General features: G+C 41.3%; 2 protein-coding genes across 2 annotated transcripts; one reads left to right on the top strand and one right to left on the bottom strand.

Annotated features, from left to right (window-relative positions):
* Positions 1-1961: 1961 nt before the first annotated feature.
* On the top strand, positions 1962-6521 carry LOC308671974 (homeobox protein six1b-like; the record flags this gene model as incomplete). Its single annotated transcript, XM_081334512.1, has 3 exons — positions 1962-2345; positions 4526-4689; positions 5512-6521. The coding sequence occupies 3 exons, from the start codon at positions 1962-1964 to the stop codon at positions 5759-5761; spliced, it is 798 nt and encodes a 265-aa protein (XP_081190638.1). The 3' UTR covers positions 5762-6521.
* Positions 6522-9147: 2626 nt separating this feature from the next.
* On the bottom strand, positions 9148-22301 carry MEIOSIN (meiosis initiator; the record flags this gene model as incomplete). The annotated part of the gene is made up of 13 exons (XM_081334430.1): positions 9148-9319; positions 10172-10261; positions 12222-12499; positions 14442-14558; positions 17011-17087; positions 17574-17720; positions 18749-18852; positions 19395-19515; positions 20434-20685; positions 21197-21325; positions 21435-21534; positions 21727-21817; positions 22222-22301. The coding sequence occupies 13 exons, from the start codon at positions 22299-22301 to the stop codon at positions 9148-9150; spliced, it is 1758 nt and encodes a 585-aa protein (XP_081190556.1).
* Between the last annotated feature and the right edge of the window lie 707 nt (positions 22302-23008).

The following is a 23008-nucleotide window of genomic DNA, read 5'->3' as shown; positions in this document are numbered from 1 at the left end:
TATACTGAATTTCAATAGTATGCTGGCTGGGGAATTCTGGGAGTTGAAGTCCACACATTTGAAAGTTGACAAGGTTGAGAAACATTCCATTAGATTAGATGAATACTCTACCTTGCCTTCAGCTGCTTAAGGCAGCCTAATAAAAATGCAATCTTTTGCTTTTAAAAAAAACAGAATTTAGAAGGCACCAATTTTCTAGTCCTTAAAACTGCAAATGCCACATTTAAGGTGGGTTTCCTGCCAATTAGTCTCAGCAGTCGTAGAAAAACAGATGACAAACCAGAATGTGTGCCAACCAGACCCACCACCACCCCAAAAAATGCACAGGTTGCAAAATTTCATGAATCCTTATTTTTCAAGGGGTACCTCACTCTAAGGAAACTCATTCTTCCTGCTTGAGGGATGTTCCAGAAACAGAAAATGTATCTGCAAGACATGGTCCAAAACAAATCAAGCTTCATCATACTGCCATGGCTACTCTCTTTTGAAATTTTGGTCCACCTGCTGCGGACTCTCCAGCCATCTTAACCATCTTTCAGAATGATTAGCTTCTGTGTGCTGGAAATGAGGGAGAAACAAGGTTGCAATTACTGTTCAAGCAATGTTGCTTCCCTTTGTTGAATGAGGAAGGGGAAAGCAGTCCACCAACGGAGGCTCGGGGATGCCAACCGAGCATGGGGCAATGACAGCCCATAAGCCACAGCAAGGGAGAGGAGGATCCTCCATGCAGAGATTTGAGATCTTGCACAGTTCACACCATGAACCAACAAATCAAATACAGCCTTGCCTCCCAGCCATCCCTTGCTGGAAATGGATGTTGCTTTCGCCTGCAGCTGCAAAAAGCCTCTTGTTTTTTTGCAAGTTGCAACAGGTTATTTGTCTTGAGAATAGCTGCCTGCTGAGTCCGAAACATGATCTCTGCATGGGAAAAGCAGGAAACGGCAGAGGCAGCAACCTTGCTCTTTGCCTGAACTGTCACCACCTGGCGAGGCCAGGAACAAAGGGAGACAAAAGCCCGTCGTGGAAGGGATTCTCGCCACCCCATGAAAAATTCCACTTGTTTTGCTCAGAAAGAGGAAGATGAACCAGCAACCAGCTTGCTCACACCTGTTTGTTCTGAAAAGAGGAACTTCGCTCGCTCTTATTGTCTTTCTCCCTTTTTTTTCAGAAGAAGTGCAAAGCCCTTGAAAGGGATAAGATGACCTTGAAGACGGGTTACATTTGATAACATCTTCAGAGTTTAGGGACAGTAGATGAGCAGTGGCTATAGAAGCATCTGTGTCCTATTTAGCTCTTTGTTACTTAACAATAATCAACGATAACCACGCCGGATAAGGGGCAATAAGGGGCAAACCAAAAAAAGCTCTGATTTTGGAAAAACGGGCTGATCTCTGAGCAGATCTGCCAGGTCTTCCCTCTTCTGTGGGTCTCCTGCTCCCCCCTCGGTAGGGGGCATCTCACATTTCCATACCCCCACAACCTCCTCCACTGAAAGGTTTACCATCCCAGGGTGACATGGTAAAAGTCTCTCTCGCTCTTCTTGCGGAGTTGGCCAATGGCTGGCCACAGCTGCAGGCTGTGTGGGCTGGGCCTGTAACCGATACCCCCCAAGACATCTACCCTGGGCAACTGTCTCTAGAGCCAGAAGACGGAGACAGGAGTCCTGAGAGTACCGAGACCGGGAGAAAGGAGAAAAGACATGGCCACCAAAGGGAGGAACGTGGAAGGCACCAGTGTGGCCTTCCACTTCCCTTGGACTCTCTTGTCTTAGGGAGGCAGAGCTGACTTGGTCATCCAACCACAGAGGTCCACCTTCCCTTCTTTGTGTCAAGGACAGCAGCCTCTTCTACAGAGTAGATGTTGAGTGGCCTTGGTGGACCGCCATAAACTGAAAAGCCACAAAGTTTTGGAGCCTCCACTTGAGGTCCTGGGGGAAAGAGCACGTCATTTCCCACTTAACCATGAATTTTGGCTTCACGCAAGAGCAAGTGGCTTGCGTGTGTGAAGTCTTGCAACAAGGGGGCAACATTGAGCGCTTAGGACGCTTCCTCTGGTCCCTGCCAGCTTGTGACCACCTGCACAAGAACGAGAGCGTCCTAAAGGCCAAAGCGGTGGTGGCCTTCCACCGGGGCAATTTTCGGGAGCTCTACAAGATCTTAGAGGGCTATCAGTTCTCTCCGCACAACCACCCCAAACTTCAGCAACTTTGGCTCAAGGCTCACTACACCGAAGCGGAGAAGTTGCGTGGGAGGCCGCTGGGAGCTGTTGGAAAATATCGGGTGCGTCGCAAATTCCCTTTGCCTCGGACCATCTGGGACGGGGAGGAAACCAGTTACTGTTTCAAGGTAGGTCTTCTTGGAATTGCGTTTTGTCCAGTGGCATTTCTCAACTCTTGTGGACATCCCGCTCCTAACAAAGAAAACTCTGTTTCCAACACCCAGACATTTCCATTTTTCAAGCACAAAAACCTTCAATTGTTCTCTGAAAAGTTTATATTTGGGATAAACCACCTGATATTCCAGTAAGGTTATAATTAGTCATTTCTTGCCTAAATCTACTATGTTCTTCTAATTATCCTTCTGTATTTCTATCACACTCAACTCCCTGGGGCAATTTATTTCCAGTGGAATAGCTTTTACCTAATTGCCATTAGGATATTTTATTTTAATCTTTAAGCCTCTGCATTGCCTCTATTTCCTCTTTATGGACCTACACTCCTGCTTTCTTCTCCTGCCAAAAAATCTCTTACGCTGACAACCATCTCTTTGTTTCTTTTCAACCCTTCCATCCCACTCTTTTTCCTACTAGTCTTGCCATAATGCTGGTTTGATACAAGAAACCTGCCCTTTGAAATGTCCTTTTAACCACTGGGAGATAAAACTTTTTCAGGCTGAGCGCTGCCGTCGGTCTTTGGAAACTGGGGTTCTATTTCAGAAACTAGAAAGGGGACAAGACAGAAATGTTTCTTGGGTGAAGATTAAAATTTTGCCTGGCTTAATTCTCATTAATTTAATTTGGTAAATAATTAAAGATCTGTACAGGAATAAGGATCTCTCCCTTGGGTTTACACTTTCCCTTTTCTTTTTATCATGGAAAAAAAAGGAAAAAGTTGTAGCCTGTTTTAAAGGTGCCCTGGATGGTAGACCCCAGACTTTCAGGGCTTGTGTAAGGTTCAGAAATCTCACCCTACATCAGCGCTCAAAACTCTTTAATGTCTTGCCTGCATCTTTAAAAGTCTACTGAAAATACACAATTCAAGATTCCCTGCCATTCATTCCCTGTTACCTTTGCCTCTATTCATCTTATTTACTGCAAAATTTAGCTTGGGGGGGGGGTTATTGGAGAGGGGGGTCTCTTGCCTGCTTTGGTCTTTCATGCCATTTCTTACTTCCTCTAAATTCTTCCAGAAACATTCTGGAATAATCTTCTGAGGGAGGCCATAATTGTGCATCTCCAAGAACATTCTGGAAAAGTTTCAAAACGCATATATTTTATGCAGCCTTTGGCAGGCAAGAGAGATAATATATGCCCTAGCTCCGTTATTACAGTCAAGCAAGATTTTCCTTTGCCATTAAATTACAGAAATGGCCCAAGCCTTCAGGCTTTGCAAAATTTCGCCCTTGATTAAAAATAAAAGGGGATGGTCGATTGCTTATTTTTGGGAGACAACCAATATCAAAGAATGATGACATTGCCCCCTATGGGTTACATTCTAACATTTAACCTGACCTTGAAATATATACACTTAAAACAATACTGTGTGCTTTTGAAGTTGGTCTAACCACAAAAGAGGACAAAGTTACTTGCAGCAGTTCAAGTATTTTGGAATAAGAAGAAAACCGCAGTTAAGTTACTGATTCCGGATTCCTGCAAAAAGAAGCTAAAGACCACTAAATACATTTATAGCAAATAAAGATTTGGTTGCCCCAGCTGGAAAATGTTTAGAAATTAACAATAAAAATGCTAAAAAACCCTGAAGTACTGTTTCTGTCTGGGAAGGTTAAAGAGTTTAGAATCTCTGTTTTAACAGGGTGGGGGGAGATTTAAGTGAGGATTTGATGGGGCCTTGGGGTTTTACAATTAGTGCAGAGAAGAAATTTTTGCTTTTACAATTTTGGTCTGATTATTGAGAGTCCTTAATTTATGATCACAACTGGGACAAGAATTTCAGTGGCTATATGATGTCATTATTAAGCAAATCACTATGTGACCAGACCCAATTTTTTGACCAATTTTACTCCTTTTGTTAAGCAAATCTAGCTTCCCCCATTGACTTTGCTTTCGGGAAGCCAACATGTAAAGTCACAAATCATAATTACATCACTGCAAGTTATTGCAACCATCATAAATGCAACCCAGTTGCCAACCTCTTGAATTGCAATCACGTGAAAGGGGGTGGTATCTTTGAGGATGGATTGTAAGTCACTTTTTCTGAGGCCGTTGTAACTTTGAACTGTTAAACAAAGGTCTGTATGTTGAGGACTACCTGTAATGTTAAGTTCAATGACTTTCTGCTCTCCTACAGGAAAAATCCCGAAGTGTGTTACGGGAATGGTATATCCACAATCCCTACCCATCCCCTTGTGAGAAGAGAGAGCTGGCAGAAGCTACTGGGCTGACCACAACTCAGGTCAGCAATTGGTTCAAGAATCGGCGCCAGAGAGACCGTGCAGCAGAGACCAAAGAGAGGTGAGGGGGCTTCTCTGCCAGCAGGGAATTCAAGGCAGCTATTTTGAATTTATTTATTTGTAAAATTTGGTAGCTGCCCATCTTGCCACAGAGTAACTCTGGGCAGCTTACAATATTAAGTTTTTAAAAATTTTAAATACGGCAGCAGCATACAGAAAATAGCCTGGGGCCAAAGGCAAGAAAATGGCCGAGGGGCTAGACATACAGATGGTGGCTACGGTGAGCCAGGAAATGAGCAGGTGTAGAACAGAAGGATTGGGGGAATCTCAGATGACCGGGAAGCAGACGGAAAGATTTCCCTTGCTATTCCATCTTCCATGCCACTGCTTCTGCCACTAAGACAGCGTTTCTCAACCCATTTTAAGATGTGTGGATTTAACTATATGTTATGGATAATCAATGAATTTCTAAAAAAAAATGTCCGCAAAGTACAGTACAATCCCAAAAGTCAAGAAGGTGGCAATGACTGATCAGCAGAAGCTTTGCCTAGTTTTTATGTAACACAGAGATAAAATAGGAGAAAGAAAGAGTATTATGATATTTGCTGCCTTGAGTTAATTCCAAAGTAGTAAAGATGGAATCAAACCACAGGATAAAAAACAGGAGGGGCTTTAATCACCCCATTATGGCCACCCTCTTGATTTTTCTGACAATATGCTGCAGTCACCCCTGAAATATCCCAGATCAAAGAAGGCTGAAATATTTATTTAGCACGTGCAACTGATTAGATTACTTTAAGACCAACTGATTTAGTTGTCATCTTGGCAATAGAATTTCGGAATCATGTGGACTTAGGCATTGTTTTTTTCTTTTTGGCTGCAGGGAGAATGGCGAGGGTGGCGTTCTGAAGGAAGGACAGGGCCTGCCCCGAGACAGACACATGATCCCCAGCTCTGAGGACGAAAGCTCCCCCATTGACAGCCCCTCACTGCTCTACCCTGCCTTGCAGCTTTCAGTTCCCAAGGGATCCTCTCTTCACAATGCCCAACGGGTGGATTACCTGCAGAACCAGCCTCTCCACAATAGCCTCCTGGGGTCCCTCACTTCCACTCTCGTAAATCTGGGGTCCTGAAACAATAGAATAAGACACTGCCACATTCTCAGTGGATTGCTTCTTTGTTCTAGCCCTCCCGCCCCCCCATGTAAGTATTCCCATTTCCAATTGAAAGGATCATCACATTGTGTCTCTTTGTAAGAGGGGAAACTGCTACAACCATATTGAATCATCACATTGGATGCTGAGGAAAAACGAACCACATTCCACGGGATGGAAAATGTCATGTGTTTTTTCTAATTGTGAGAAAAGCTTGAAGCCATCTGATCTGAAATTTCCTCTATCTGCACATTCTCTGAATGGCCAGATTCTTGATTTTTCCACTCTCTGCACCCTAAGATAATGACAGAATCAGGAGTTTAAGGTGAGGATGGGTGTCTGCCGCAGGAACATCTGTTTAAAGTAGAAAGCATCCAATTAAGGTTAATTAGGACTTAGGCCTGGACAGCTGAGCACATACAAACACTTATCCCCTAGAGAGAACAGATGCAATTTGTGTACCTTGCCACAGTGCCAAGAACTTTAATGATTTGGACAGAGAACCGTATTTGAGGGGTTTTCAAATGGAACCTGGAAAGGAAGGAGACAGAAACAGCCTGTGACTGATCCTCTGCTGGTGGTTCTTTTTGCAGAGATTCAGCAAGAGTTGGTAGGATTGGGATAACCCTGGAATATCCCTTTTGAAAGGTGTGGGATGGGCATTTAGGCCTTTTGGTACGGATTGCTTGAATGGAATCCACTGGTATGCAAGTAGTTCATCAAAGCCAAATCACCTTTTTCTGCCATTTTTTTTAATAAATGTAAAATTGAAAAACAAGTTTATCTTCAGCCAGATTCACTAATTCTTGGTTTGTGTCCAGGTAAAAAACCTACTGTCCACTTGTTTCCTTCTTGCACAAATCTTTGTGTGGTTGTCAGTCTGTCTTGCCTCTTGACCCACCTGACATGGCTCCAAAGAAAAATGTTAGGTACAAGGATATTCTCTGGTAATTTCTGGAATTAGTGACAGAGGCTGCAATTTTCTATTTGAGGATATGTCCTAACTGTGGGCTAGAAATCTCTAGGGCAAATATTATTTCTATGTCAAACTCGTGAAGTACATCATCAGTCTCTCAGGCCCAGATCTACATTTGTAGAATGGGGATAAAGTATTAATAACGTTGCTGTACTTTATAAACCGGGATGGCTCAGTGGTTAAAGACGTTGAGCTTGTGAGTTGGAGAGCTGGCAGCCTGTGTTCGAGACCTCAGCTCCACACGATAGGGTGAGATACCATGCCTTGCCCCAACTCCTGCCCACCTAGCAGTTTGAAAGCATACAAATGCAAGTAGATTAATAGGCAACACTTTGTTGGGAAGGTAACAGCATTCCGTGCACCTTTGGTGTATAGCCATGCTGGCCACATGACCACGGAAAATGTCTTCAGAAATGCTGGCTTTTCAAACAAGAAACAGAGATAAGCACCATGCCCTAGAGCTGGACACAGCTGACAGGGAAATCTTTATCCTTACTTTATAAAGCTGATTTAAAGATCATATTAATGAAGAACATACAATAATATATTCCAAAGTAGAGGTGGTCCTTGACCTGCAATGACAATTGGAATCAGAATTTCTATTTCTAAGCAAGGCAGTTGATAAGCTAGTTCTGCCCAAATTTATGACTTTTTCTCCATAGTTGTTAAGTGAATTACTGCAGTTGTTAAGGGAATCATACAATTATTAAGTGAATATGGTTTCCCCCACTGTCTTTGTTTATTGGGAGCCGGCTGGTAAGACTGCAAATGACGATCATGTGATCCCAAGGCACTTATCTTAAATATATGCCAGTTGCCAGGAACCAGAATTGTGATCATGTGACCATGGAGATACCACCATGGTCACAAATGTGAGGGATAGCTGAAAGTTACTTTTTTCAGTGTCGTTATAACTTTGAGCAGTTGGTAAACGAATGGTTGTAAGTCAAGGACTACATGTTAAGGTCTGGTTAGGAGTTCTGCGGTCTACATGACATGGAGTTATCAAAATATGTATTGATTGCTCCCTGTTGCCTTTCACTTTCACAATCACCCAGCTCAGATCAGAGAAGAGACACAGAGGCACCCAATCAGTTAATTTTACTGCCATATTTTATTTTAATTATAAATAGAGTTTTGGGGAGGGGGAAACTACCAATAAATATATAAATAGGTAAAAACAATGGGAAAACCCATTGACGTTTAAAACAGTATTTCAAACAGAAACTGATCTGTGCATAGAGGACACAATCCAAAAGAATAAAGGGATGACTCAGTTTTCCGCTGAAACAAATTCCAGACCAACCAAAAATATAAGAGCCTGATTTAAGCTCTTCCTAAAGACAAAATTCTCCCTTCTTAATATGAAGCATTAACTCAGAACTCCTTAGCTCAGAACCAGTTTAGTCTCTTTAAAACCTCCTAACTCTCCTTGAACAAACCTAAAGAATTATTCCTTCCTTGGGATTTTGAAGTACTGGCCCATCTAAAAGGGTCAGTGGAAACTCAATGCCATCCAGAGCAAGCTCTCAAATGGACTTGCCTCAGTTAAAAGTTTAAAACACCTAGAGACCTATATAATAATACTATATAATAAAGCTTCAAACTTGGTGTGAAACAAGCAAGTGTATATGGACCTCAAAAATTCCATTTGTACTCGCCAAATATAGAACTAAATTGCTGGTAACTAAGGGGTGCCTTTAAGAACATCTATGGCACAAAGCTGTGGAAGAGAGGAAGATCAAAGCTTAGACAATATATATAAATCTTGGTTTTTTTTGTCTCCAGTTCATTAGAATTATTTTTAAAAGTAGATCCTTTCAAATGGTTTTGTGCTTTTAGATCAAGGATAAAACTTAATATAAAATCTTAAACTTGGCATGTTTTCCCGTCATCTAGAGCTACAGATTCCTTTTACTCTTGCTGTTTTCTTCCTGCAGTTGATCCTGCAAGACCACTAGAGATCAACTTTGGACACAGGTAGAACAGTCTACATAGTAGTAACTGGAACATCTGGAAATCTGGGGGGGGGGGGGAAAGGCCATCTACCTGTTTTCATTCTGCTCAGGAAACCCAAACACATAACGACAGATGAAACATTGGTGGTAGAATACAATTTAAAGCTAAACAAGGAAAATAGATGGGGAAAGCTGATGTCTTGGGGAGACATCAGGGTAAAATTATCTCCTTCCTTGTTGCTTCTCTATTGCTCTACATTCCCCCTGTCAACAAGACCAGTAAAGCTCCTATTGCTTGATACTTTGCTAAAAATGGAGTAGGCACACACTCTATTGCAGAACCATGGGTAGGGAAGTTCCAACTTCATCAGCAGAGAGAGGACTCTGGACCCCACTGAACAGATATACATTACCATCCCAGTGGGGAAGAATCATGGAATACAGCCTAACAAAGAGATGTTGCCCACTGTCTGGATGCTGGGAATGGATTTCTCAGCAAGCAGCAGATGGAAGGGTTTGGGCGGCTCTAGTTCTTCATCACCACTGGAGAAGTCGTCTCTCACAATTCGGTTGTTGAGGCGGCTGAATCGGCGAGCTTTCATGCTGTGAGAAAGAGGGAAAGAGCATAAAAAGAAAGTTTAGAAGCTAACAAGAGGTCTCCTGCTGGAATTATCTGTCTAGTCACACTATACAAGTAGTCCTCAACTTAGAACCATACATTTAATGACCATTCAAAGTTACAACAGCATTGGGGAAAAAATTGAATTATCACCAGTCCTCACGTGACTGTTGCAGCATTTCCATGGTCATATAAACAAAATTTGGGCGCTTGGCAACTGGAATGTATTTAAGACAGTTGTAGTCCTGGAGTCATGTGATCACCTTTTGCGACCTTCTGGCCAGCAAAGTCAATGGGGGAAGCCAGATTTGATTAACAACTACAGATAGTCCTTGACTTACGACCACAATTGAGCCCAAAATTTATGTTTGTTAAGTGAGTTTTGCCTCATTTTACAGCTTTTCTTGCCAGTTGTTAAGTGAATCATTGCAGTCGTTAAATAACATTGTTGTTAAGTGAATCTGGTTTCCCCATTGATTTTGCTTGTCTGAAGGTCACAAAAGCTGATCACATGACCCCTGGACACTGCAACAGTCATAAATATGAATCAGTTGCCAAGCATCCAAATTTTGATCATGTGACTAAATGGATGCTACAAATGTGAAAAACGGTCATAAGTTACTTTTTTCAGTGCCGTTATAACTTTGAACAGTTGCTAAATGAACTGTTGTAAGTTGAGGATTACCTGTACGTGATTCACTTAACAAATGTTGTGATACACAGAGGAAGTCTACAAGTCCTGCCAAGATTGGACACCCCAGTTCCACAACATGGCCAACTGATTCTCCAAAGAATTACCTGATCCCATTATTCACTATTGTTCAAAACAAACATACCAATATGGCTTCCGCTCCTGCTTTGTCATCATACGCCACAGCTGGGCCAGTTCCCTTGTAGCTGCAGTGGAAGCCATGCCTGGGCAAGTGCTATGAAGAGAAAACATTTGTTTGATCAAACTCACGAGAAGCAGGCAGCCAAGGTATCAATGTCCCTAAATCCCTCAAAGGTTTCAAGAAAACAATGTTTCCATAGTGAGCATTATCCAAGTCAGGAATTTGACCGCCAGGAGTTCAATCTTGACAGGGCTCAAGGTTGACTCAGCCTTCCATCCTTCTGAGGTCAGTAAAATGAGGACCCAAACTGCTGGGGGCAATATGGTGACTGTAAACAGCTTAGATAGGGCTGTAAAGCACTGTAAAGTGGCATATAAGTCTAAATGTTATTGCTAACCCAGGCCAAATATTCTGCAAATAGTTTCTTCGTGCCTAAATAACCTTGGTAAGTGTATTGTGTGATTTTTTTTACATATTTATTACATGTTGTTGCTTTATTGCTAAAAAGCCTGGTCTTTGAGGACCTGCTCCCTTATTTATTTGTCCATTTTTTGTAAATTTTCCCTAAATATTGGAGCTGTGACTAGGGGGGCCTTTGCCCAGGTTCGCCTGGTGCGCCAGTTGCGGCCCTATCTAGACCGGGATGCCTTGCGCACAGTCACTCATGCGCTCGTGACCTCTCGTCTAGACTACTGTAATGCTCTCTACATGGGGCTGCCCTTGAGGTCCACCCGGAGACTCCAGCTGGTGCAGAATGCAGCCGCGCGAGTCGTCTTGGGAGTTTCCCGATACTCCCATGTTACACCTCTGCTCCGCGAGCTGCATTGGCTACCGGTTGCTCTCCGGGTGAGGTTCAAGGTGTTAGTTATGACGTACAAAGCCCTTCATGGCATGGGTCCGGATTACCTACGGCAACACCTGCGACCGGCGTCAACGTCCCTCCGTCCAGTGCGCTCCCACAGAGAGGGCCTCCTCAGGGTGCCGCCGATCAAAGAATGCCGATTGGCGACCCCCAGGGGGAGAGCGTTCTCTGTGGGCGCGCCAGACCTTTGGAACAGCTTACCGGTTGAGCTCCGGACGGCCCCCGACCTTCGCTCCTTCCGGCGCGATCTTAAAACATTCTTTTTCGAACAAGCTGGCCTGGTCTGACGGGATGGGGTTGGGTTTTTTAAAATTAGCTTTTTAACTTAATATGTATTGATTTTATGGGCATGATGTTTAATTGGTTTTTAATGTTTTTTTAATTTTTGTATCTGATTTTTATTGTGTATTGCCCTGTTCACCGCCCTGAGTCCTTCGGGAGAAGGGCGGTATAGAAATCAAATTATTAAATTAAATTAAATTAAAATTAAATGATTCCTGTTGGCAATATAGTAGTAACGAGACTTCAAATCTATATTGGCCTTGAATTTAAAAGTCCCTAGTTAAATCTGGCCATAGCAAAGAGCTCACTGTGGCTGTAAGTAAGTTAGCCCCAACTTCCACTCTATAAGAATAGGAAGAAGGGACAATAATTGATATCACAGGTCTATTCTAGCGGTGAAGATATATGGGTAGCCTTTGACTTACGATCATTCGTTTAGTGACCAAACTCACAACAGCACTGAAAAAAGTGACTTTATGACCATTTTTCACACTTATAACCGTTGCAGCATCCCCAGGGTCATGTGATCAAAATTCAGACGCTTGGCAACTGACTCACATTTATGACGGTTGCAGTGTCCCCAAGGTCACGCAATCCCCTTTTGTGACCTTCTGACAAGCCACATCAATGGGGAAGCCAGATTCACTTAACAGCCGTGTCCCTAGCTTAACAACTGCAGTGAATCACTTAACAATTCTGGCAAGAAAAGTCGTAACATGGGGCAAAACTCTCTTAACCCATGTCTCGCTCAGCAACAGAACTGTGGAGCTCCATTGTGGATCGTAAGTCGAGGACTACCTCTATACTGAGAGAAACTAAAATACTGCACACCTGCTAATTATAGGAAATGCCTTAGTTGGCTGCAGTTTAGTCTCCCTGAAAGAAATTTGCTTTTCCACTTCTCCTCACCGGATGAAGTGCTTGCGGTTCAGGCGACAAAACATGATGAAACCGTTCACGCACTTCTTCTTCAGCGGCAGGGGAGACGAGTCGTGGATGCGTTTCTCACCGCCGGCTGGTGGGCGCCGGGCTCTCCTGCCTGCCTTCTTCTTCTTCTGCTTCTGCTTCTTCTGCCTCTTCGGCTGGGTTCCCTGCGGCGCCTTCCCCCTCTGGCAGGGGGTCCAGGTGCTGTCGCTGTCCTCCTCACTGGGGGATGCCGGGCCTTCGGGTCTCACTGGGGGGGCCTCCTGAAACTGCGAGGGGCAAAAAGAGGCCTGGGACATGGGAGCTGATATCCAATAATTGCCCGGATAATAAAACAGAACTTGATCTAGGATGAACATAACTTCAGCCATGTTAGGATGTGGAATTTACTAGGCAGAACAGTAAAGCATAACCATTGGCCAGTTGATTGATTGGAGAGGGTGGGCTCCTGCATGTGGCCATCTACGCTGTGATTGGTTGTGGGGTGCAAAGGGGGAGTTTCCCTTTTTCCCGCCTTTTTTTCTTCTGTCTGGGCTCTGTATTGCTGTTTAGATTTACCTCAGGATGTGCCTGACTATCTTGGCTGCTATAAATGTTAACATATATGTACAACTATATGTAGTTATATTGTGCGTGCGTGTGTGCATGCGTGTGTGTGTGAAAATATTGAAATATTTGAATTTTATAATTTAATATTCTAGAATATATATATTTAATATTTTCTCTCTCTCTCACACACACACACAAACATATATAGAGAAATATATAACTACATAACTACAAGCTTGTGTCAGTCTCCCTGACTTTATTTTGGACACTTGCTGTGGAATTCCCTGACAAGTCACTTAATCCCTAATTAAATTAGGATGTAATACAGGTAGTCCTCGATTTACAACAGTTTATTTAGTGACCATTCGCAGTTATAACGGCACTTTAAAAAGTGACTTAGGACCATTTTTCACACTTATGACCATTGCAGCTTTCCCATGATCACAAGATTTATATTCAGATGCTTGACAACTGACTCATTTTATGACGGTCGCAATGTCCTGGGGTCATATGATCACCTTTGGTGACCTTCTGACAAGCAATGGGGAAGCCAGGTTCACTTAACAACTGTGTTACTAATTGAACAACTGCAGTGATTCACTTAACAACTGTGGCAAGAAAAGTCATAAAACGGGGCATAACTCATTTAACAACATAAATTTTGGGTTCAATTGTGATTGTGAGGGCTACCTGTAAGATGTACTTGATGACATTTAATTAATGAAGAAATACCGTACAGGAGTAAAACATACACTAGATCTAGTACCAGGGATTGTAATGTCCTTGGATGTCAATTTCTATAGAGTATCACAAACCTTCCCGTCAACATCTTCCTCTCATAAAACCTCTTTGAAATATGAATAAATACACACATGTACTAAAATGATCAACATATCTTAATTACTACACTAATATGAGTGGATGATACTCATAATAGTCAGCAAATTAAGAAAGCAGTATAAGATTATTACAAACATTATCCAAACCCCCGTAGAATTGATATGGCTGTGGTTTGATCATCCCGCAGGGCTCATTTTTAAAATTCCTGTACAGATGGGTATGTGGGTCTTAATTGCCTATAAACATTAAAAAGTATATAAAACATTCCAAATTTGCAACACTTTTGGTACCACATATTTGATTCAAATTAAGGATTTCATTATTCTATGGTATTTTAACTGTCTCTTCTGTTGGTATTTAGGTTAAGGTTTTATTAAAAGTTGGTAGGATTTGTGAAACTCTTACTAAAATAAATGGGAGGAAGGTGACCTTGTCTGAATTCTACATGTCTTTAGTGAGACAGAAAAATGACATAAACATTATGTCCATTGTGTCATGAAGAGTCAGAAGTGACCAAAAGATTGAACAATCACAACATCTATTGTTTCTAACCACTGCTGTTCAAGCTCAAGAGGCTGCCTCTGATCCTTTAACCAATATACAACTGATTTACAGCTGCGGTACCAATAGGGTCTCAATTAATTTCTTCAGTTCTGTTTTAAAGCCACAGAAATATGGGTGACAATGACTACCTTTTGGACAGAAAATATATATAGTATATAGGAGTAGGCCTTAATAAGAACATTAGAAGATTCCATGACCTGATTTCTCTGGCTCACAAATAACCAGTTCCATTCTTCACAAACCATTTCCCACCTCTTGGATTTGTTCTCTCCATGAGGATATTATTTCATTCACTCTTGACATGGGGCTGGACTCGGTTTTACCTGCTTCACTGTAGGAAAGGTAACAGTGATCCAGCGTGAATGCTGACTGCAAGAGAAGGAAGAAATCGGAGGGATGGCATTGTAAATGGAATTAATGAAGGCAGGGGAAGGAAAGAACAGAAAAGAATATTAGGCTTAAAATGTAAGATTTTACATGAACGTATATAAGTCACCAACACAAAACCCTATCTAAAATACCATTCAATCTTGTTTCCTTATCATTTAAACTGAAGTTAGTCTTGGATCAGTTTAACGATGCATGATTTGCAGAGTTGCTTACTTAAACTTAGAAACACTATTAAAATAAAAATAAATAAGCATGCAGCTGGGCACAGTAAGAGCCAAAAAGTTTGACCGCTGAAGAAACTGCATATGGACCAAGATATTATACATGGTAGATCTTAAGACAGCACATGGCTCCCAAAGACACTCTAAAAATGTTTCTGAAATGCCATAGTAACTGTGTTTAGTTTTTTTTTCCTGTTCTAGAATAATTTACTCCTATGTCTTCTCATTTCTTTACCCTGTTGAGAGCGTGTCTCTGGCACACAACTCAGATGCCAAGGGTGGCCTTTATCTTAAAAGAAACCTGCATATTCCAGATATAATCCAATGCCATCAACTGCAACTGACCAAACTCGCCAAGGTCTTCAGAGAATTATTAGCTACCCTACATTGTAACTGAAGGTTACAAGGACATTGATGGTCTTCTGAATGCAAAACCTCTGCTCCACCATTAAGCCATTCCTAGCTTCTCAGACTGCTTTTCAGGCAAGTGCACATACTAGTACATAAAAAATTTTCAATAGACAATTATACCATATATGCAATTAGCCTCAAGCCAAGTATGTTAACCAATCTCTACTGAAAAATATCCTGTGAGTTAACAATAGGAAACAGTGTTGCATTAAGTTATTCATTAACTTTCCCAAGTCAACCTTTGATATTGCAATCAATTGCAAAGGACAAGTGTGTGAGAACCCCCTCAGATGGAGAGAAGTAAAAAGGACACACAACAGACCAGGCTGCCTTTTTCATTCTTGGCTATTTATATCTGGAACAACAATACAGCGACCCAGGACGGGGAGATTTAAGGTGTCAGACTAGCAGCCGGGAAGCCCAAATAGAAGTCTAGTCTCAGCTGCAGAAATCCACTGGAAATTGAATCATGGCGACTGGACTTTTCTTGCTGGTTTGAAATGTTTCGCTGCTTATCCAAGTAGTTACCAGAGTCTGAGCAAGTTGGTTAGGGGGACCCCAAATATGTCCTCCAGGGTGGTTTCATTTCTCACCTAATCTGAACAGGCTTGTTAGGTGAGTAGGCAGAGTTGTTAAGAGTTCTAAATCCTTTCTCCTAGGTGGATACTGCTCTTGCATCAGTCCTGAAGGAAGATGTTATGCTGCTCTTGTATCAGTCCTTAGGAAGATTAAGACCACCAGGGAGGTGGTCTTAACAACCGCCTGGATGACTGAGAATCTTCATGGACATATTCCTACAGAAGTTCACTATGTGACTTTGGACCAGTCACACACTCTCAACTCAATCTGCTTCACAGGTTATTGTGGCGGGGAAAATCAGGAGAAGACTATGTACAGGTACTCCTCGACATATGACCACAACTGAGCCCAAAATTTCTGTTGCTAAGTGAGTCATTTGTTAAGTGAGTCTTGCTCGTTTACGACCTTCTTGCCACAGTTGTTGAGTGAATCACTGAAGATGTTAACTTTGTAACACGGTTAAGTGAATCTGGCTTCCCCATTGACTTTGCTGGTCAGGTCACAAAAAGGGATCACGTGATCGTGGGACACTGCAACTGTCATAAATATGAGTCAGCTGCCAAGAGTCCAAATTTTGATCACCTGACCACAGGGATCCTGCAATGGTCATAAGTGTGAAAAATTGTCATCAGTTATTTTTTCCAATGCCATTGTAACTTTGAATCATCACCAAATGAATTGTTGTAAGTTGAGGACTACCTGTATTATACAATTGACTGTTCATAAGTCAGAAGTCTTGGGATTATGCATGGGATAAAGCAACAGTCACTTCTTCAAACTGCCACAGTTGTTAAGCGAATCACTGGGGTTGTTAAGTGAATTGCATGGTTGTCGAGCAAATGCAAGCCTCCAAAATTTGATCGCATGACCATATGGATACTGAAATGGTAGTAAGTGTGAAAAAAGATCCTAACTCACTTTTTTTCAATCGTTTTGTAACTTTGAACAGTCACTGAATGAATGCTTGTAAGTTGAGGATTACCTGTACACTGCCTTGACCTCTTCTGTGAAAGGGAAGATACGAATCTAGCAAATAAAGATATAAATCTAGCAAATATACGAGAAACTACACATCATGTTGCATGATGGAATTTGTAGTTCCACGTTTCTGGAAAACAACAGATGGAGAAAAGCTGGAATTCAGACTCTGAAAGCTGCAATAGACGAATAGAAGATGAAGAACGAATGTAATATAGGAAGCTGAGTAACAAAGTCCTTACCTTTCTCAAGTGTGTTCCAGCAGGATTATGAGAAAAACTGCTGGACTGAGGAGACAAATGCACATCTTCGAATAATACTGCAAAGAAGCGAAATGTTCTTTGAAAAATGTTTTAAAAGTCATCTGCTTCCCTCATCCCATTTCAAGAGAAGCAAGTTTTGTCATTTGCTCTCCCATTTCCCTCTTTTCATCTCGTTCATATGTCACATTTACTGGAGAGTAACATTTCTTCTTAAGAATCACACTGCAACATTGCAGATACCTGCCTCCGGTGATTCATAAAGTCTTGGGGCGCTCCATGTTTAGTTCCCACAGAAACTGTTGTCCATAACAGGCCAATAAAGTTGACAGTTTTAAAATATTCCACTTCCCGGGAAATCTTTCTAAATCCACTTGTTCTGCTCATATTTAAAGAGGACAACAAATCAGCTCAGGAGGGAATGGGCCTATGGTTACAAACCCATCCTTTTGGGTAAGAAACATGATAAGCTTTTGAAAAAAGGCTGCCTATCAAACTGATCTCACCCAGGTTAAGGATTCCCTCCCTCCTTGCTGCCAATTTACCTGGAGAAAGTTCCTCTTGAACACCTTGGAGAATATGTGGGGGGAGGAGCCGAGCAGGAGAAGAGAAAAGCGAAGGGCTCAGCCCCAAATCAGAGCAGCTGTGGCTTCGGGTTCCAATCCCAGGGGAACACAGCTGCATATTTCCCACTGCAATATCAGATGAATCAAATTTACAGGCTACTATTTACAGGTAGTCCTCAACTTATGACCTCCCAAAATTTCTGTTGCTAAGTGAGACATTTGTTGAGTGACTTTTGCCCCATCTTATGACCTCTTTGCCATAGTTGTTAAGTGGACCTCTGCAGTTGTTTAAGTTAGTAACCTGTTTGTGAAGTGAATCTGGCTTCCCTGCTGACTTTGCTTGTCAGAAGGTCTCAAAACATGAGCTCGGGACATTGCAACCGTCAGAAGTATGAGTCAGTTGCCAAGTGTTTGAATTTTAATCATGTGACCACAGGGATGCGGCAACGGCCATAAATGTGAAAAATGGTCATAAGCCACTTTTTCAATGATGTTGTAACTTCAAACGGTCACTAGATGAACTATTTTAAGTTGAGGACCTGTATTTCCACATACAGGAAGCCCTTGACTTACGACCATTTATTTAGCAATGTTCAAAGTTGCAACGGCACTGAAAAAAGCGACTCTCGACCAGTCCTCAGCAACCATTACAGCATCCCCACGGTCACATGATCAGATCTGGACACTTGGCAAACGGCATGCACTTACAACAGTTGCAGCAACCCAGGGTCACGTGATTGCCATTTGTGACTTTTCTAGTTAGCTTCTGACAGACAAAGTCAATGGGGGAAGTCGGATTTGCTTAATGACTGCATGACCTACAGGGATTCGCTTATTATAGCAAAAAAAAAGGTCATAAAATCAGGGGAGATTTACTTAACAACCGTCTTATTTAGCAACCGAAATTTTGGTCCCAATTGTGGTTGTTAAGTCAAGGACTACCTGCACTCATTTTAAAATCAGATGAAGTCATAAGACGCAAACCTATTAACAGCACCGCTACCTCTCAGTCGTATTTAGTAAGCCTCTTAACTATTAAAGCATACTAAATTTCATAGAGCTTCATTCTTACGAAACTTGATGCCTTGATCCCCACCAACCCTTCAGCAGCGCTTTTTTTGAACTTTTCTGCCTATTTTCAGTCAAACACTTACTACTGGAGAACTTCATAGGGGACTGAATAGAGAGCCAAGGACTGGCTTTGGGTCCTTCTTCCTCCTCTTCTTCACAAGAAGAATAATAGTGCACCAGCTCCTGCCTGAAAACAATTGAGATGCTTATCAAGAAATGAAGAGACAATATGAGACAAGAAAAGGAAGGAACTACAGGGGATTTTTCCTATTTCAGGGGAACAAGATGTAATTAATCTTTTAATGGCTGCTTTTGGCTTACAGAGGTTCCATTTGAACACCATCCTCAAAGCTTTTTCAGTTACAATTTTATTCTCCCCATCTTAAATTCCCCTCAAACCACCTATTACAAAGTAAACTTCCTGTTTTGAATGAAGGCAGGTAAAGACGTCTAACTTGTATTAATCATGTCTGATAACACTTGTTATTAGATAAAATTAACACAGTAAGACACAGTCAAATGTAAGTAAGCAACTGAGGTCAGTAATAGGAGGTCTAAAAAGACCTGTGTTTCATCTGCTTTAGAATGGAGATGGCGTGCTTCTTGACTTCAAAAAGTCCTTGTCTGTTTTAAAGAGCCACAAACATTTTACAAACGGTCTAATACAAACCCACAGTGATTTAGGAATTCAGTTTTACAAAATATGAAAATACAGCACTCAATTCCTACCTCACCAATGTGTGTCCAGGGCCCCCACTATATTGATGCGGTTTATTGTAAGCCATTTGTGTTGAATACACAGAAAATGTATTCTCATCCTTACATTCCTGGTCACCATCAAAATTCCAACCTGTCAATAACAGTTTCAAGGATAGAGAGGGGAAAAAAGTTAAACTCGTCAGAATTGTATTTATATTCTGTGGATTATAAAAAATAAGTTTTATTGTAAACAAAATTGGAATAGAATAACGTTTTTTCTATGTTAAGAACATGTTTCTGAAAATTGATAAAAGCCAGAGCTAAATCACGAAGGAAGGAAGGAAGGATTACATGCTCATGTATACATGCATGGGTTAATATTTAATATAGATGAAACAACTCTGGAAAATAAAAAATGTAAAGTATCCAGGGTGGATTGTTTTTAACAGACTAGTGGATTTAGCAGAGATTAACAAGGATGTTGCTAAACTACTGCATGCCATGGGTTTAATGAGAAAATCTATTTCAAGCAACCAAAAATATTTGCATCTTAATGTCAAGTTCTGTCTAAAAATACTTCAGCGGGTGAGGGAGCCTCCCTATTAAAGTGACTTATTGGAAACTAGCAGAATATTTTTTTTCCTGTCCAGTTCATAATTATTTGGAATTCATTGCCATGCCACACAGACAGTAATGGCTTATATAAACATATGGAAAGGATATATTCCTTGCCTGTTAGTAATTAGAGTGAAGCAACTTGTTTAGAGACACATGGCAGGGTAAAGTACTGACTGCCAGACCTTGGGCTGAACATCAGGATTGCAAACATCAAACGGCTGCTGATTGGTTATTGTGGGAAACAGAACGCCAGACTAAGAAAATGGTTGATCTTACAAAACAGAATTTCTTATGTCCAGACACCGACACAATCTAATAAATCATTTCTTTTCCTTTGATGGAAACAAACCCTCATTAACCTCTCCCATATTACAAGATAAGATGTCTGACACAAAAGAGCAATTTATTCTCTACTGATTTTTTTTTTTACAAAGCAACAAAGAAATTGCACCTGCAGGATCAAATGGGAGTCCAATTTTGCTAATATCCAGATTAGTGTTTGCAGGCTGGTTAGGCTCTGGTAATGGACCCTTAAAATTGGGAAAGGAAGTTGATTGCTTCTGGAAGGATGAAAGAATAGAAGACACATCTCCCACATCAGGCAGACTCTCTTCCTCCAGGTGTGGGACAGCATGGGCAGAGTCCTTTCCAGCCTCCAAAGCAAGGTACTTGCACACTTTTCTGTTGACACCACCACGCCGGTCTATAAAACAATGATGATGCAACCATGCTCAAGGAGCTGAATCTCAGGTTTGACAGTATCTGCCTCATCAAAGCAGGAGCCATAAGACACTTCTCCCGTAAGAAAATTCTGCACTGAGTTTATCCAGCTGCAGTACCAATTTCCTTAGCTCAATCAGTTCCCACATTTTTTATTTCCCTTTTTAACCTCCCCAGAAAGGCAAAACCCCACATATCTAATTTCTTTCTTGGATGAGCTATGCAACTATTGCACAATACCTGCTGTCCATCAAAAAGCAACAAGCATATTATGTCACACCCATTACCTGCCTCTGCCTGGTATCAACTCAAGATCCAAATAGAGGACAAGGAATGTCTAAAACTACTGAGGTCATCAATGGATGTGAGCCATGGGCTGTAACAGACAGTGCTGCATTGGCTGATCATGCAGAGGAAGGAAGCAAAACCTACAAAGCACAACACACCGAAGCAGCAAGTGTGGAAACCCCAAACTTGTGGAATACTTCCCAGACCTGATTTGCGGGTCCGTCTCTTCTTTCTGGGTTTCTTGCAGACGCCCAGAGGTTTGGGATTTTTTGCCCGTGGTGTGACTTCTCTGTGCTCTCTCTTCAGGGCAGGTGTCACCACCTGCTGAGATCCAACTGCTTTTAAGAAAGAAAAAATACGGACCACAAGTTTTGCTCAGGTACTGTATATCCTCTGCACTTTCTAACCATGGGTGTTCTCTGCCTCTATTCTGGCATTTCCTACCTTTTTGCTCCCTGCCACGACCTTGGAGCAGTGACCTGGCTCTATCAATGCTTGTCTGCAGATGTTCAATGTAGCGAAGGACTCGGAGCAGGATTTCTTTCTATTTAAATATTAAAAATGCAAAATTAAAGAACAGAAACAGGAAAAGAAACATCTGCCATTTGTATTCAGTACAGTTTGGAATCAGGACATTAACACTGTTGTGCAATTGGGCCCAATTTGAATTTCTGTGTAGATCCAAAATTATAGAACATTCCTTTAACATTTATGATAAATTATATTATTATAATACCTTTGTCAACCTCTTACAACTGGTCTGAAGTGGTATGGGTAACATCTGAGCCAATTCTTTAAGTGTGTTGGTGTAGTTATTGCGTTTCCTTCTATTAAAAAGAGAGAAGGAATGTTAGATATTTCTTATAAATACATACATAGACTCCCTTTCTATATACATTAGCACTTGCTATTTTTATTTTCCAGATGCAATACTCTCATTGTCCAAATACAGAATTTAGCATCCTAAGCAACCTAGTACCATCCTTTGGATGTTATTAAATTGTAAAATATTAATATTTAATACATTAATATCACTGGAAGAACTTTTAATGCCTTCCATTTCATGCTATTCAATGCAACAGTCTCAGATAGATGCATATATGTACTATATCATATATAACTTAGGGCTGTATTAAAACAATTTGCTTAACTTGATAGTAGTGGTTATTAACATCACCATATTATCATCATCATTGAAAATGTTGGATTTTAGGTTGCTTTCTTTCCTTACCTGTCATCACAATTTTGTTTGAAATTGTTACTGTTTGCTTGCATTTCCTCAGAGCAAACCCACCCTATTTGGTTCCACATCTGTAACGAGAGAAGTGAAGAGAAAGTTTCTTGATTCCTGGATCATGAAACACAAGAGGAAAAAAAACTGTGATGGGGAAAGTGAAAAGAGTTTGAGAGGAAACCTATTAAGAAAATGCTTTTCAACCTTGGCAACGTTAAGATGTGTGGACTTCAATTCCCAGAATTCTCCAGCCAGCATACTTGCTAAGATTAAAAAACATTGCTATAATAGAAAGGGCAAATTGCATATATAATAGAGTAAAGGAATTAGGAGTTCCTCAGAGGAAGACCCCTAAAACAAACAAACTGTTCCCTGAATGGAATGCTCCATTTTGGAATTAAATGGAAAAGAATGCTATATTTTCTTTGCATGGGCTAAATGGAAACCAGACCTACAGAGCTCATATACCAAATATCTACTATATATATGCAGGGGCCTCAAGACTACAATATATCAGCTATGAAACTCATTCCAGACACCAAGAAGAGCTGCCCTCCAAAGAGAAGATCACAAGTGGTACAGTTTTGTTCCAGAAACAGGATTTGGTCAAAGCACCAAATTGATCAACACTCAAGAAAGTATTGAGTATTATGCAATTGTTCTGTTGGAGGATCCCGAGGAAACAGACGTTGTAATTGCTAATGGGAGGAATAAAGTGCCACTGTGATAGACAGGGAACCCTGAGATGACTGGGGGAGAACTATAGAGAGGAAAATTGGCTATG

This window comes from Vipera berus (genome assembly GCF_964194415.1).
Source record: "Vipera berus genome assembly, chromosome: 9".
NCBI lineage: Eukaryota > Metazoa > Chordata > Lepidosauria > Squamata > Viperidae > Vipera > Vipera berus.
This window is presented reverse-complemented; position numbering and strand designations above follow the sequence as displayed.